This window comes from Lathyrus oleraceus, chromosome 2, assembly GCF_024323335.1.
Source record: "Lathyrus oleraceus cultivar Zhongwan6 chromosome 2, CAAS_Psat_ZW6_1.0, whole genome shotgun sequence".
Taxonomy (NCBI): Eukaryota; Viridiplantae; Streptophyta; class Magnoliopsida; order Fabales; family Fabaceae; genus Lathyrus; species Lathyrus oleraceus.
Genome location: NC_066580.1, coordinates 363259066 through 363271940, shown reverse-complemented (window position 1 = coordinate 363271940; position 12875 = coordinate 363259066). Strand labels below are relative to the sequence as shown.

General features: G+C 37.6%; 1 protein-coding gene across 1 annotated transcript in view; it reads right to left on the bottom strand.

The window, feature by feature from the left end:
• LOC127123285 (uncharacterized) overlaps positions 1–12550 on the bottom strand; it is a 29891-nt gene extending 17341 nt beyond the window's left edge. The window contains exon 1 of the mRNA XM_051053519.1: positions 11897–12550. Coding sequence (XP_050909476.1) covers positions 11897–12550 — 654 coding nt within the window. The remainder of the gene's footprint in view (positions 1–11896) is intronic.
• Positions 12551–12875: the final 325 nt, after the last annotated feature.

The window sequence follows — 12875 nt, the reverse complement described above, 5'->3', positions numbered from 1 at the left end:
TGATATGGATGCAAATGGGTGCATGAATGCATGAATGCAACAATCACACTCAAGAATCATGCAAAGCACACCAAACGAAGGTCATGGGATGGATCATGTCATCCTTAATATCAATCATCAATTTTGGTGGATTATGGTTTACACCTTATCAACACCCAAGTTCCATTGATATTAAGGACACAAGAACGGATCAACCATGAATCAAGGGTTTGTTGCAAGTCACGAACATGGAGTCTCGGTTAGCAACCACCCAAAGGGAGTGTACTAGGGTTTAAACCTGCCAAACATGTTCTACAAGAGGTTCCCATAGTCATCATCCCATCTTTCAGATATTATCGGATAAACGACTACTCGTATTCCAAAAATATTCTCAAGAGAGACTCTTATGAGTGTAGTATTGCATAACAATCGTATCAAATCTTACACTTGAACGACTTTCGCACTGGATCCTAAGAATAGGCCAAGATGGGCTTGGTAAACTAAGGTTCTTGGCTTCTAAGGTCAATATTGGAAAGAGTAATGTCTAACCACAACTACTTGTGTGACATTATTGATTCCAACATGACCTCCACCACGTGAATGGGCTTGCAAGTCAACTTGCTAAGGAATAACTCCACACAAGTCTACAAGACTATGCCATTCTCCTATCCTAAGTGCACTCGAGTTCGGGTATAGAACTTATCTCACAAAGATCACCAAGCATACAAGGAATTAATATTCAAGCAATTCAATCATTACATACAATACAGTAATCCCAAATTGCACAAAAATATGTCACAAAACAACATACACAACAATACAACAAATATGAAAAGTAGGCAAAACCCACTAGGCAAATCTTCCCAGCAGAGTCGCCACTTTTCTATAGCGGGGTATTCATTACCATTAGATATATTGACTAAATCCAAGGTAAACCATACAAGTCGAGTCGCCACCGCACTTCTATTTATCCAAAGGAATGGTTAGAAAGCGAATAAAAACCTAAAAGTTTTATCGAATAAAAAACTAGTAAAAATGTCAGAGATCTGGGTAAGGGGGTTGGTTATGCGATGGGAAGGTTTTAAGCACCCGAAACATCCTAGGTACTCCTAGGGAGCCCATTTCACATTTGTTGTAAGGTTGGTATTTAGTGAAAATTTGTTTGTGCAAACATGAATGAAGAGATGAGAAGAGAATATACAAGTTATTTACATTTTGTGTTTGGATGGATAAACCAATTGCCTACGTACCATCTTAAAGAAGATTAGTATCAAAACCTCGTAGTTCGGGATAAAAATCTCAAAATGAGTTGGTGAATTGATTGGTCCAAAAGCCTTAAGGTCTTTTGTTATCCAAGGGAGAAAACTCAACCTAAAACCACAAATCCACCATGCGAGGATAGCTTCAACATGATAGTGAGGGGTTAACCCTATAATAAGCATGGAAGACTCATTGTCCATCACTAAGGATATGGGTGAGTATTACATCTACCTCAAGGATAACTCAAACCTAATAGCTAAAGGTTAAGAAAAAAGTTTGATAATAAGTGGCCATTGAAACCACAAAAAAGTATTTGAATGAGTGGTATTTACCAATGAAAATTATTTACAAAATATGGTCAAAGTTGATTTAAAAGTACAATTCAAAATAAGTGTTATGAAAAGAAGGTTTGAAAATCAAAAGCATAAGGCTTATGTTTCTAATGTTTAAAGAGAAGTGTTAAATGTTTGCACAAAAGTTTTGGCTTAGGTTAGAGTGGAGGGAAGAAGAAGAATGGCTAAAGTCCTAATCATACAAGAGATAAGGGATAAGAAACAAGACCACAAATGGAGTTCCTCTCTTGAGATCATATTGATGATCCAAGTAGCTCGCATCCTTTGGAATATGCAAGCATAATAATAGTAAGCTCAAGCAATCAACATAATCAAACAAGGTCTTGGAAAGTTCCTCAATGTGTCTTATATCTTTCATTTTGGATGAACATGGCAATGGTTCTTCAATTTGAGCTCTCATAGGATTCCCTAGCGCAAAAGCACACACATCAAAGAGTTTTATGAAGCAAATCAAGGTTGGACAATAGTGCGTTTAGAGGTTTGGTCCTTCTAATCCATCTTCAACATTAAGGTCCTTTTACTCCAATTTGCATAGGGAAAGTCCTAGAAACTAAGTCCATTTGTCCATTTCTTTGAATTTGGTCCACAACAATCAAAACAAAACACAAGCATAATAATATGTACACAATTATGTGCTCAAGTGAGCAAAAGGCAAATTGCATTAACATAAACATGTGCTCAAATGAGCAAAGGGGAAAAGCAAATGAATAATATGTACAAGAATAGTAAATTGCATAAAAGTAAAGTGCAAGAATTAAATGTTAATGGTTAATGGTTAGTGTTAGTAGTTAGTGTGCCATAAGGAAAAATTTAGTGTTATGTTAAGCAATCGTAATTGGACTTATGTAGAAGTCACAACTATTTGAGGCCGGTCAATAATAATATAGGCAACAACACAAGTTAGAGGACTTGATTAGCGAATCAAACTCCAACAACTTGCCATGCCAAAAAAAGAAGAAGAGAAATGATATTGAATTGATTTAGGTCTTTTGCATTATTTAGAAAGTAATCTATCCTTAATGCAAATCCATTCACTTGATCCATGATCAAGATGAATTAGATTTGAATCAAGGAAGATTAAACCTCCCTAATCAATGCTAACCAACAATCTTTAACTCATAGATCAAAAAAAAGAAAAAGAAGAAGGAGAAGAAGAAGAAAGGAATGAAGAAGTAAAGTGCATTAAATGAAAATGGTATGTATCAATCAACAAATGTTGACCAAAGATATAGAAGATCAAGGTCAAACAATAGAAAACAGAAGCAAGATGAAATTGAGAAGTCAAGAAATAAATAAAATATTTTTGGCATTTTTAATATTTAAAATAATACTTGAATTAAAATAAGAAAGAAAGGTCAAACTTCAAATTCACTTCAAATCAACTTTGAAAAGTCCAAGTGAATTATCCCAAGTTCAACAAGGTCAAACAAAGTTTGGCAAAAAAATTCATCATTTTTAAAAGTCAGAAAATATTTTTAATCAATTAAAAATGTATAAAAATAACCTAATTGAACTAAAATCTCAAATAAATCTCAAATCAATGAATAAATTGATGAGAATATTTTTCATGGATCTATCATCATTCAAAGATGTTGAGAAAATATTTTTGTATTTTTTGAATATCAAAAACTATTTAAAATGAATTAAAAATAACCAGAAAAGAGAAAATTACTAAAAAATAGCAAATGATGAAATAAAAAATATTAAAAATCATTTTTAGAAACTAGAAATTAAAAGAGAAATAATGCAATTAGTCCCATAATTTTTGGACCAATAATGAAAGAGATATGAATTTTAGAAAATGAAATGGAATTAAAAAATAAAATGGAAATAAAAATCAGAATTAAAAATAATGGAAAAGCGTGAGCCCTTGGATCTGAGCTCATTAATTGAGCTGGCAGATCCAAGCATCCACAAGCGCGCGCCCAACGTGTTCCAAAGTCAATGCAACCATTCACTGGATTAAAATAAGTCATAAGTTTGGACAACCAGGATTAGATATGGAAATGGAAACAGACGGCCACGATCTGATCTGGAGACTACACGGTGGCCAGCGCCACCGTCTTCTCCGGCTAGCTCCGATGAAGATCAAAATTTACAAGGCAAAAAATGTTAACTAAAATGCACGATCCAGGTACCATTCGAAAGGTGGAGTGATGTACATTTCTCCTATGCCACTCAATTCCACTCTAGATCCCTATTGAGAGAGAAATCAGAGATGGAACTTTGGTGGTGTTCAACTGAACTTGCTTGATTTCAAAAATTAAGAACATAACAATGATGCCTCTATGCAGAGGACTTCAGATAACACAAAATCAAGGCAAATGGAACAATGTATAGGCTATTTCGAAGCAAAATGCAGTTGAGCAAAACCTTTGAATTGTGAAGAATTGAGTTACTATCTTTGATTCCTTTTACAAACAGAAGCTTCTATGGATCAAATGAAGAAGGTTTAGGAACTATGGATCTTAAAATTCAATCGATGCGATTGAATTTCAGATCTGAAATTTTTGAAAGAAAGTGAAAAGTTCCTTTGGTGAGAGTTGGGTTTTGAGTTCAGCAGAGGTTTAGGCGCCTTTAGGTTGAAGAATGAGAGCTCACATGCCATGTATTTATAGCCAAAGCCATGCTGAAAGTGTGATTTCAAATTTGCATGAATGGAAAGGGCCTCCATGCATGGGCTTGTACAAGCGCATGGAGGGCCCAATTCCACTTGATTTGGCAAGCTGAGATCAGAAATGAATGAAATGGACGTGTAATTTAGATGTAATCATCTCATGCATGGCAATTGAATTAAGTTTCCAAAAAATGCACTAAAAAGTTTCCCTCTTCGAAAATGATACTTCCAACATTGAAACATAAGCTTATGGGTAATGGTTGGAAAGCTTGATCAAAACTCCAATTGGGCCTTGGAAATTAGTGAAATTTGACCTTGAAGTGTAGGGTGCAAAACATGCATATGTGAAATTTCCAAGTTTGGCCAATGTTCAAGCCCTTCTATTTCAATGATGCAAGCTCCAAATGATAAAATCTTCAACATGAGAGTTGTAGATATTTTCAAGACAATCAATTTGTACTCAAATGTTGCATCATTTGGATTTTTGATGAAGAAGTTATGGGCACTTGAAGTTGGACTTTTTCACATTTCAATGCATTTGGTCAAAAGTGACCTATAATGTTTTGCATTATCACATGTATTTCTTTTCAGATTTTGCAATTTTTGCTCAACATAACATTTGAATTAGACACATTACGTTTTCCAATGCGTTTAATCCCACCTCAAAATCATGAAAAATGAATGAGTTATGTTCTTGGGAAGTTGACCCAAAATTAGGGTTTCAGTCAAAATGACCTATAATGTCTTGGAATGGATAATGACCTTCCAAGCTTCAAATCAATTTTTGATGAACATTAAAGTTGTTAAAAGTGTTCTTAAGAACATTGTTTCTCTTGGGATCATTTCCATTTGACCAACACATAAAAAGTTAGGTCTCAATGTATTTCGAAATAGTCAGATGAATTGACTGATCAACTTCTCAAGTCCAAATCTCATATCTTGATGGATTGATGATTGAGGAAACTCAAATAAGGTCAAATATGCATGAAATTATGAATTAAAGAACATCCCTTGATTGTATTTGACCATGGGTTGAGGTTTCTTCATGAGCAAGGCATAGTTGGTGAACAGATGAATTAGGGTTTCCTTGGGAAACAAGCCTCAAACCCCTTGATTTGATTTGATCAAAATGATGAATTGAGATACTTGGGAGGCATATTTGGTGGATGAGAGCTTTGGGAACCATTACCATGCTTGCTTTCATCTTCTCTGGAGCATATCATTGCACAAAGGATCTCCTAGAAGCTTTGGATCTTGTGACTGCTCAAGCTACAAACAAGAGATGTTAGTGACATATTTTTGTGCTTTTGGTTAGTAAATAAAATGAGAAAAGCAATAATATACAATTCAAGCTTGCTTGGTGATCTCAAACCACTCACAAGAGATCCCACCCAAAGGGAAGGAGCCAAGATGCTTATGATCCTTGAGTCTATGCAAATGCCATGTTATGATGCCATGAGGGATCTTAGGGCCAAAATTAGGGTCTTACACTAGGTACTCCTAGGGAGCCCTTTTCACACTTGTTGTAAGGTTGGTATTTTGTGAAAATTTGTTTGTGCAAACATGATTGAAGTGATGAGAGAAGAATATACAAGTCATTTACAATTTGTGTTTGGATGGATAAACCCATTGCCTACGTACCATCTTATAAAGATTAGGATCAAAACCTCGTAGTTCGGGATAAAAATCTCAAAATAAGTTGGTGAATTGATTGTTCCAAAATCCTTAAGGTCTTTTGTTATCCAAGGGAGAAAACTCAACCTAAAACCAAAAATCCACCATGTGAGAATAGCTTCAACATGCTAGTGAGGGGTTAACCCTATAATAAGCATGGAAGACTCATTATCCATCACTAAGGATATAGGTGAGTATTACATCTACCTCAAGGATAACTCAAACCTAATAGCTAAAGGTTATGAAAAGTTTTGATTAAGAAAGTGGCCATTGAAACCACAAAAGCATTTGAATCAGTTATATTTACCAATGAAAAGTATTTACAAAATATGGTCAAAGTTGACGTAAAGATTCAATTAAATATAAGTGCTATGAAAAGAAAGCTTGAAAATCAAAAGCATAAGGCTTGGGTTTCTAATGTTTGAAAAGAAGTGTTAAATGTTTGCACAAAAGTTTTGGATTGGGTTAGAGTGGAGGGAAAAAGAAGAATGCCTAAAGTCTTAATCATACAAGAGATGAGGGATAAGAAACAAGACCACAAATGGAGTTCCTCTCTTGAGATCATATTGATAATCCAAGTAGCTCCCATCCTTTGGAATAAGCAAGCAAAAAAAGTGTAAGCTCAAGCAATCAAATTAATCAATCAAGCTCTTAGAAGATCCTCAATGGCTCTAGTATCTTTCACTTTGGATGAACATGGCAATGGTTCTTCGATTTGGCTCAAATAGGATTCCCTAGCACAAAAGTGCACACATCAAAAAGTTCCATGAAGCAAATCAAAAATGGACAAGAGTGAGTTTAGATAGTTGGTCCTCCTAATCCATCTTCAACATTAAGGTCCTTTTACTCCAATTTTGCATAGGGAATGTCCTAGAAACTAAGTCCATTTGTCCATTTCTTTGCATCAAAACAAAACACAAGCACAATAATATATACACAATTATGTGCTCAAGTGAGCAAAAGGCAAATTGCATTAACATAAACATATGCTCAAATGAGCAAAGGAAAAAGCAAATGAATAATATGTTCAAGAATAGTAAATTGCATAAATGTAAAGAGCAAGAAGTAAATGATAATGGTTAATGGTTAATGGTTAGTGTTAATAGTTAGTGTGCCATAAGGCAATTTAGGGCTATGTTAAGCAAACGTAATTGGACTTATGTAGAATTCACAATTATCTGAGGTCGATCAATAATAATGAAGGCAACAACACAAGTTAGAGGTCATGATTAGTGAATCAAACTCCAACAACTTGCCATGCCAAAAAGAAAATGAGAAATGATCTTGTATTGATTTAGGTTCTTTGCATGATTTAGGAAGCAACCTATCCTTAATGAAAAGCCATTCACTTGATCCATGATCAAGATGAATTATATTTGAATCAAGGAAGATTGAAATTCTAGTTATCAGACTTTAGATGTCACACGGGTTGTTATGACATCCAATTCTGCACAGACAGGAATTATGCAGAACTTAAACGTAAGTGCAGTAAATAACACAAGTAATTGTTTACCCAGTTCAGTCCAACATGACCTACATCTGGGGGCTACCAAGCCAGGGAGGAAACCCACTATTAGTAGTATCAATTCAAAGCTAAACTCACCCGTTTACAACTTATCACTTAATCCCTACCCAATGCAATTTCAATCTTACATTAAGATCAGAGTTCCTACTCACTCCCCCTCAATCACCTCAGTGATTACTACCTTTAATCAATATTAAAGACACTTTGAAGTCACTTCAAACAACTCTTGATTGTGCTTCACAGCTTTAATCAAGATACACAGCACTCACGCTTAAAAGCTTTGAGCGACACAACACTTACAACTTAATGAACACCCTATGCCACAGCAATCATCTACTTGATAATGGCTTGGCTTACAAGATACGTCTAATACAAGGCTCACAAAAATACAGCTGTGAAGTATGATGGACACACAAAATCTTCACGCCTCAAAAATCCCCGAAACTGAATGAAGGAACGCCTTCCTTTTATATTGCAGTACCCTGGGCTTTTGCACTTGTATTCTCCTGAATTTAAGGTCACGCGAGTTCCCATAAATTCAATATCTAGGTTACTAACAAATAGGCTATTTGTTAGGTTCATTAAATGTAACTTGGTTGTTGATTTCCTGGTTTTTCTCTAAGCCGTTGACTTCCTGAAGAATAGCCTAAGAAAAAGCTGAAACAGAAAACTGAACAACCTACAATATATCATATGCTGTCAGGAATGAATGTCACGACATTCAGCTAGACATCAAGGTCCATATGCTGAGTCTGTTTTTCCAGAAAACAGACTGTACAATTTTGGTGACCTGTACATGACCATAATGACCATACTACAGTAACAACTTACATTAATAAATGTCAAAGTATCCAATATGACATTTACACATTTGGCCTTAAGTTAGTTCTGTTATCCTCTTGAAGAACAAACTAAGAAACATACTGAAGTGTAGCAGAACACCACTCTGTCTATTATTCAGTATATACTGTCCATGATGAATGTCATAACATCCAGTTTGACATTCATACAGTAGGCCTTGTGTCAGGTCTGGTTCTTCCTTGATAACCAGACTGCAAATGAATACTGAGCTCTAACAGAACACCAACTGTTCTATTCCCTAGTAGCTGCTGACAGGGATGAATGTCACAGTCTCCAGTTTGACATTCAATAAATCCTGTATTAGCTAATCCTGCAGTAACTACTCAAGTGTGTCATGACATCAGTCAAGACATCAGAGTACAGTTAGATATTCTAACCTACAATGCAGTCACACATGCATACCATGTCATGACATCAGTCAAGACATTAGTAACCAGCTAGTGTTTTACCATATAATGCAGCCAATTAAGCACCTACAAAGATTAAACCTCCATGTATCAATGCTAACCACCAATCTTTAACTCATTGTTCAAAAAGAAAAAAAAAGAATTAAAGAGCATTAATGGAAATGGAATGAGATAATCAACAAGCATTGACCAAAGATAGAGAATATTAGGGTCAAACAATAGAAAATAGAAGCAAAATGAAGATTAGAAGTCAAGAAACAAATAAAATATTTTTGGCATTTTTTAATATTAAAATAAAACTTGAATTAAAATAATAAAGAAAGGTCAAACTTCAAACTCACTTCAAATCAACTTTGAAAAAGTCCAAGTGAATTATCCCAAGTTCAACATGGTCAAACAAAGTATTGACAATAAATTTCAGTATTTTTAAAACTTCACAACAATGCAGCACACATACAGAGGAGCAGAAGTTAAATACAAAACTTCAACACACATCAGCTGCAGGGGAGGGAGTTAAATAAAAACTACACACACAGCAGCATACAAACAGAAGCTAAATACACACTTCATCACACTTCAGCTGCAGTAGAGGAAAACTTCAATCTGTCATGAATGAGAACCTGTTTGAACAAAGTTTAACAAAAGTAAACTTCTGTTGTCCTGGGGTATCAGTTGTCTCTCCCCCTTTTTGTCCAAAAATGTTGCCAAAGCAACACTTTAAATTACAGATCCACAAATAGTAAGTAGAATTACACAAATGACAGAAAACACACAAAGACAAATATTTAATCCTCAGCCTCATCATCAGCCTCCTCTTCAGAGCTGGCCTCCTCCTCATCCTCAGAACTTTGCCTATCAGCTCCATCCGTGTCCTCAGCAGAAGTCTCCAATTGCAAGATGAGCTTTTCCAAAGCATGCTTTCTAGCTTCCAGCTCTTTGTAGGTCTCTCTGAGAACTGCAATAACAGCAGCTTTGTCTGGTTGGTTGCCAGCTTTGGATGTTTCTCCCGATGTCAAGACAATATCAGGGACATGCTTGCCCAGGAACAGTTTGTAGCACACTCACACACATGGAAGTTAAATAAAAACTTCACAACAATGCAGCACACATACAGAGGAGCAGAAGTTAAATACAAAACTTCAACACACATCAGCTGCAGGGGAGGGAGTTAAATAAAAACTACACACACAGCAGCATACAAACAGAAGCTAAATACACACTTCATCACACTTCAGCTGCAGTAGAGGAAAACTTCAATCTGTCATGAATGAGAACCTGTTTGAACAAAGTTTAACAAAAGTAAACTTCTGTTGTCCTGGGGTATCAGTTGTCTCTCCCCCTTTTTGTCCAAAAATGTTGCCCAAGCAACACTTTAAATTACAGATCCACAAATAGTAAGTAGAATTACACAAATGACAGAAAACACACAAAGACAAGTATTTAATCCTCAGCCTCATCATCAGCCTCCTCTTCAGAGCTGGCCTCCTCCTCATCCTCAGAACTTTGCCTATCAGCTCCATCCGTGTCCTCAGCAGAGGTCTCCAATTGCAAGATGAGCTTTTCCAAAGCATGCTTTCTAGCTTCCAGCTCTTTGCAGGTCTCTCTGAGAACTGCAATAACAGCAGCTTTGTCTGGTTGGTTGCCAGCTTTGGATGTTTCTCCCGATGTCAAGACAATATCAGGGACATGCTTGCCCAGGAACAGTTTGTAGCACACTCACACACATGGAAGTTAAATAAAAACTTCACAACAATGCAGCACACATACAGAGGAGCAGAAGTTAAATACAAAACTTCAACACACATCAGCTGCAGGGGAGGGAGTTAAATAAAAACTACACACACAGCAGCATACAAACAGAAGCTAAATACACACTTCATCACACTTCAGCTGCAGTAGAGGAAAACTTCAATCTGTCATGAATGAGAACCTGTTTGAACAAAGTTTAACAAAAGTAAACTTCTGTTGTCCTGGGGTATCAGTTGTCTCTCCCCCTTTTTGTCCAAAAATGTTGCCCAAGCAACACTTTAAATTACAGATCCACAAATAGTAAGTAGAATTACACAAATGACAGAAAACACACAAAGACAAGTATTTAATCCTCAGCCTCATCATCAGCCTCCTCTTCAGAGCTGGCCTCCTCCTCATCCTCAGAACTTTGCCTATCAGCTCCATCCGTGTCCTCAGCAGAAGTCTCCAATTGCAAGATGAGCTTTTCCAAAGCATGCTTTCTAGCTTCCAGCTCTTTGCAGGTCTCTCTGAGAACTGCAATAACAGCAGCTTTGTCTGGTTGGTTGCCAGCTTTGGATGTTTCTCCCGATGTCAAGACAATATCAGGGACATGCTTGCCCAGGAACAGTTTGTAGCTGAAGGCCAATGGACTCTCTCTTCTTTTCACAAAGTCATTATCTGTCAGGATGTGTGGAAATTGATTCAGCACAATGCCACATATGAGAGATGGAAAGGCAATAGGTCCCTTCACACTGAAACTCCCAGCATGTTTCATTGTCTGATCAAAGATGTAAGTACCATAGTCCACCTTTGCCTTGGTTCCCACTGCATAGATGAACTTTCCTAACATCACAGACATAGTTGACTTGTGATTTGTGGGTACCCAGTTGGCTGCTCCAACTTTGTGTAACATTGCATACTTTACACTTAGTTGACTGGCCACCAGCTTCCCTTTAGGAGGCCATTTCCGGACTTGCTTTGCTGTGATGACTTGACAGATTGTATTGTCAGTCACTTCAAGCTCTGGTTGCACTTTATCAGATCTTCCCAAATACAGATTTATCACTGAGGGGGAAAAGGTCACACACTTGCCACACACATAGACCTTTCTGAATTCTCTGGATTTCCCATCAGCACACTCCTCGGATAGATTTACAATGAACTCCTTCACTAAGGTCTCATAGCATTTAGGGAGTTGAGTCACAGTTCTCATCAACCCTGCCTCTTTGATGAGATCCACAATCTCCTTACATTCCAATGCATTATGATCCAGATCTCTCTCCAAGGCCAGCCTCTTGTGGTAGACATACTTCCACCTGTTAACACTGGAGGCAAAGTGGAAGGACACATTGTCAATGGGAACTTCTGTGACACTAGCAGCCAACTTGCTAGAAGACGGCTTCTTCCTGGACATGGATATTGTGACATCACATGGGACATCAGATTCAGACTCCACCACCATAGCCTTGGTCTTCAACTTCTTGGGCACCTCTTTGCTCCAAGATTTGGCAGGTCCATGACCTTTCCTTTTGCATGCACTCTCTGTCCCTGTTTGCTTGTGAGGAGTTGTCTCATCAACTTCCTTGGATGGAGACCTTTGCATCACTGTCTTTTTCCCTCTCCTAGTTCTGACCCTCTTGGCTATGCTAGGGATAACCGAGGCCAACAGTTCGTTATCAGAGAACTCGTCCAGGTTGACTGTGTCAGCTCTAGGGTTGGCCTCAACATCTTGAGGGACACTTACTTTCTCACCTCTCACCATGCTTACATGTTTATCATTCTTAGGACCCTCTTCAGGTAATCCAGACACATTCTCCCTTAACACTACTGCGGTTTCACGACATGCAACATCATCGGGAACGATAGTGTTCAAGGGAACGGAAACCCCAGGAACATTCCGATCACCGGACAGAATCTTAGTGACCATAGAGGCAATGGCATTGTGCACATACCTCGATCCTTCCTTGGAAAGGTTGTCCAGAGCGATAGCTGAGGTGATTCTGGAGACCGGTTCTTTTGGTCTTCTTGCACGGGGCGACGTTGCAGCGTTGACACTAACTTCCTCCCGGTTGGGGTTGCCAGACTCCGTGCTGTGAGAATCGGACACGGTAGTGAAGGAGGTGGTATCGGATTGGTGTGCCATGCTGAATATCTCAGAGGGAAGTTGAACCGTTTCTTTGGAAGAGGGTTTGCACGAATGGTGTTTGAAGCGACGGAATGTGAAACGCTTTATGCAAGAGTAAGGTCTATTAGATTTTGACCACTCAGAGCTCACTATTTGTTGTCTAATAATTTGACTTACTAAACAGTAGCTAACTAACTTCATTAGTTGCTATAAATTTTCAGACGTACGCATTCCCTCTTTGCCCTTACTATTGTCACACTTAGCAGCGTACAATGTCACGACATTCCAGGTGACATTGTACTCTGTCTGCATCAGGTTCCTCCATACTAGGGTTGACCACCTG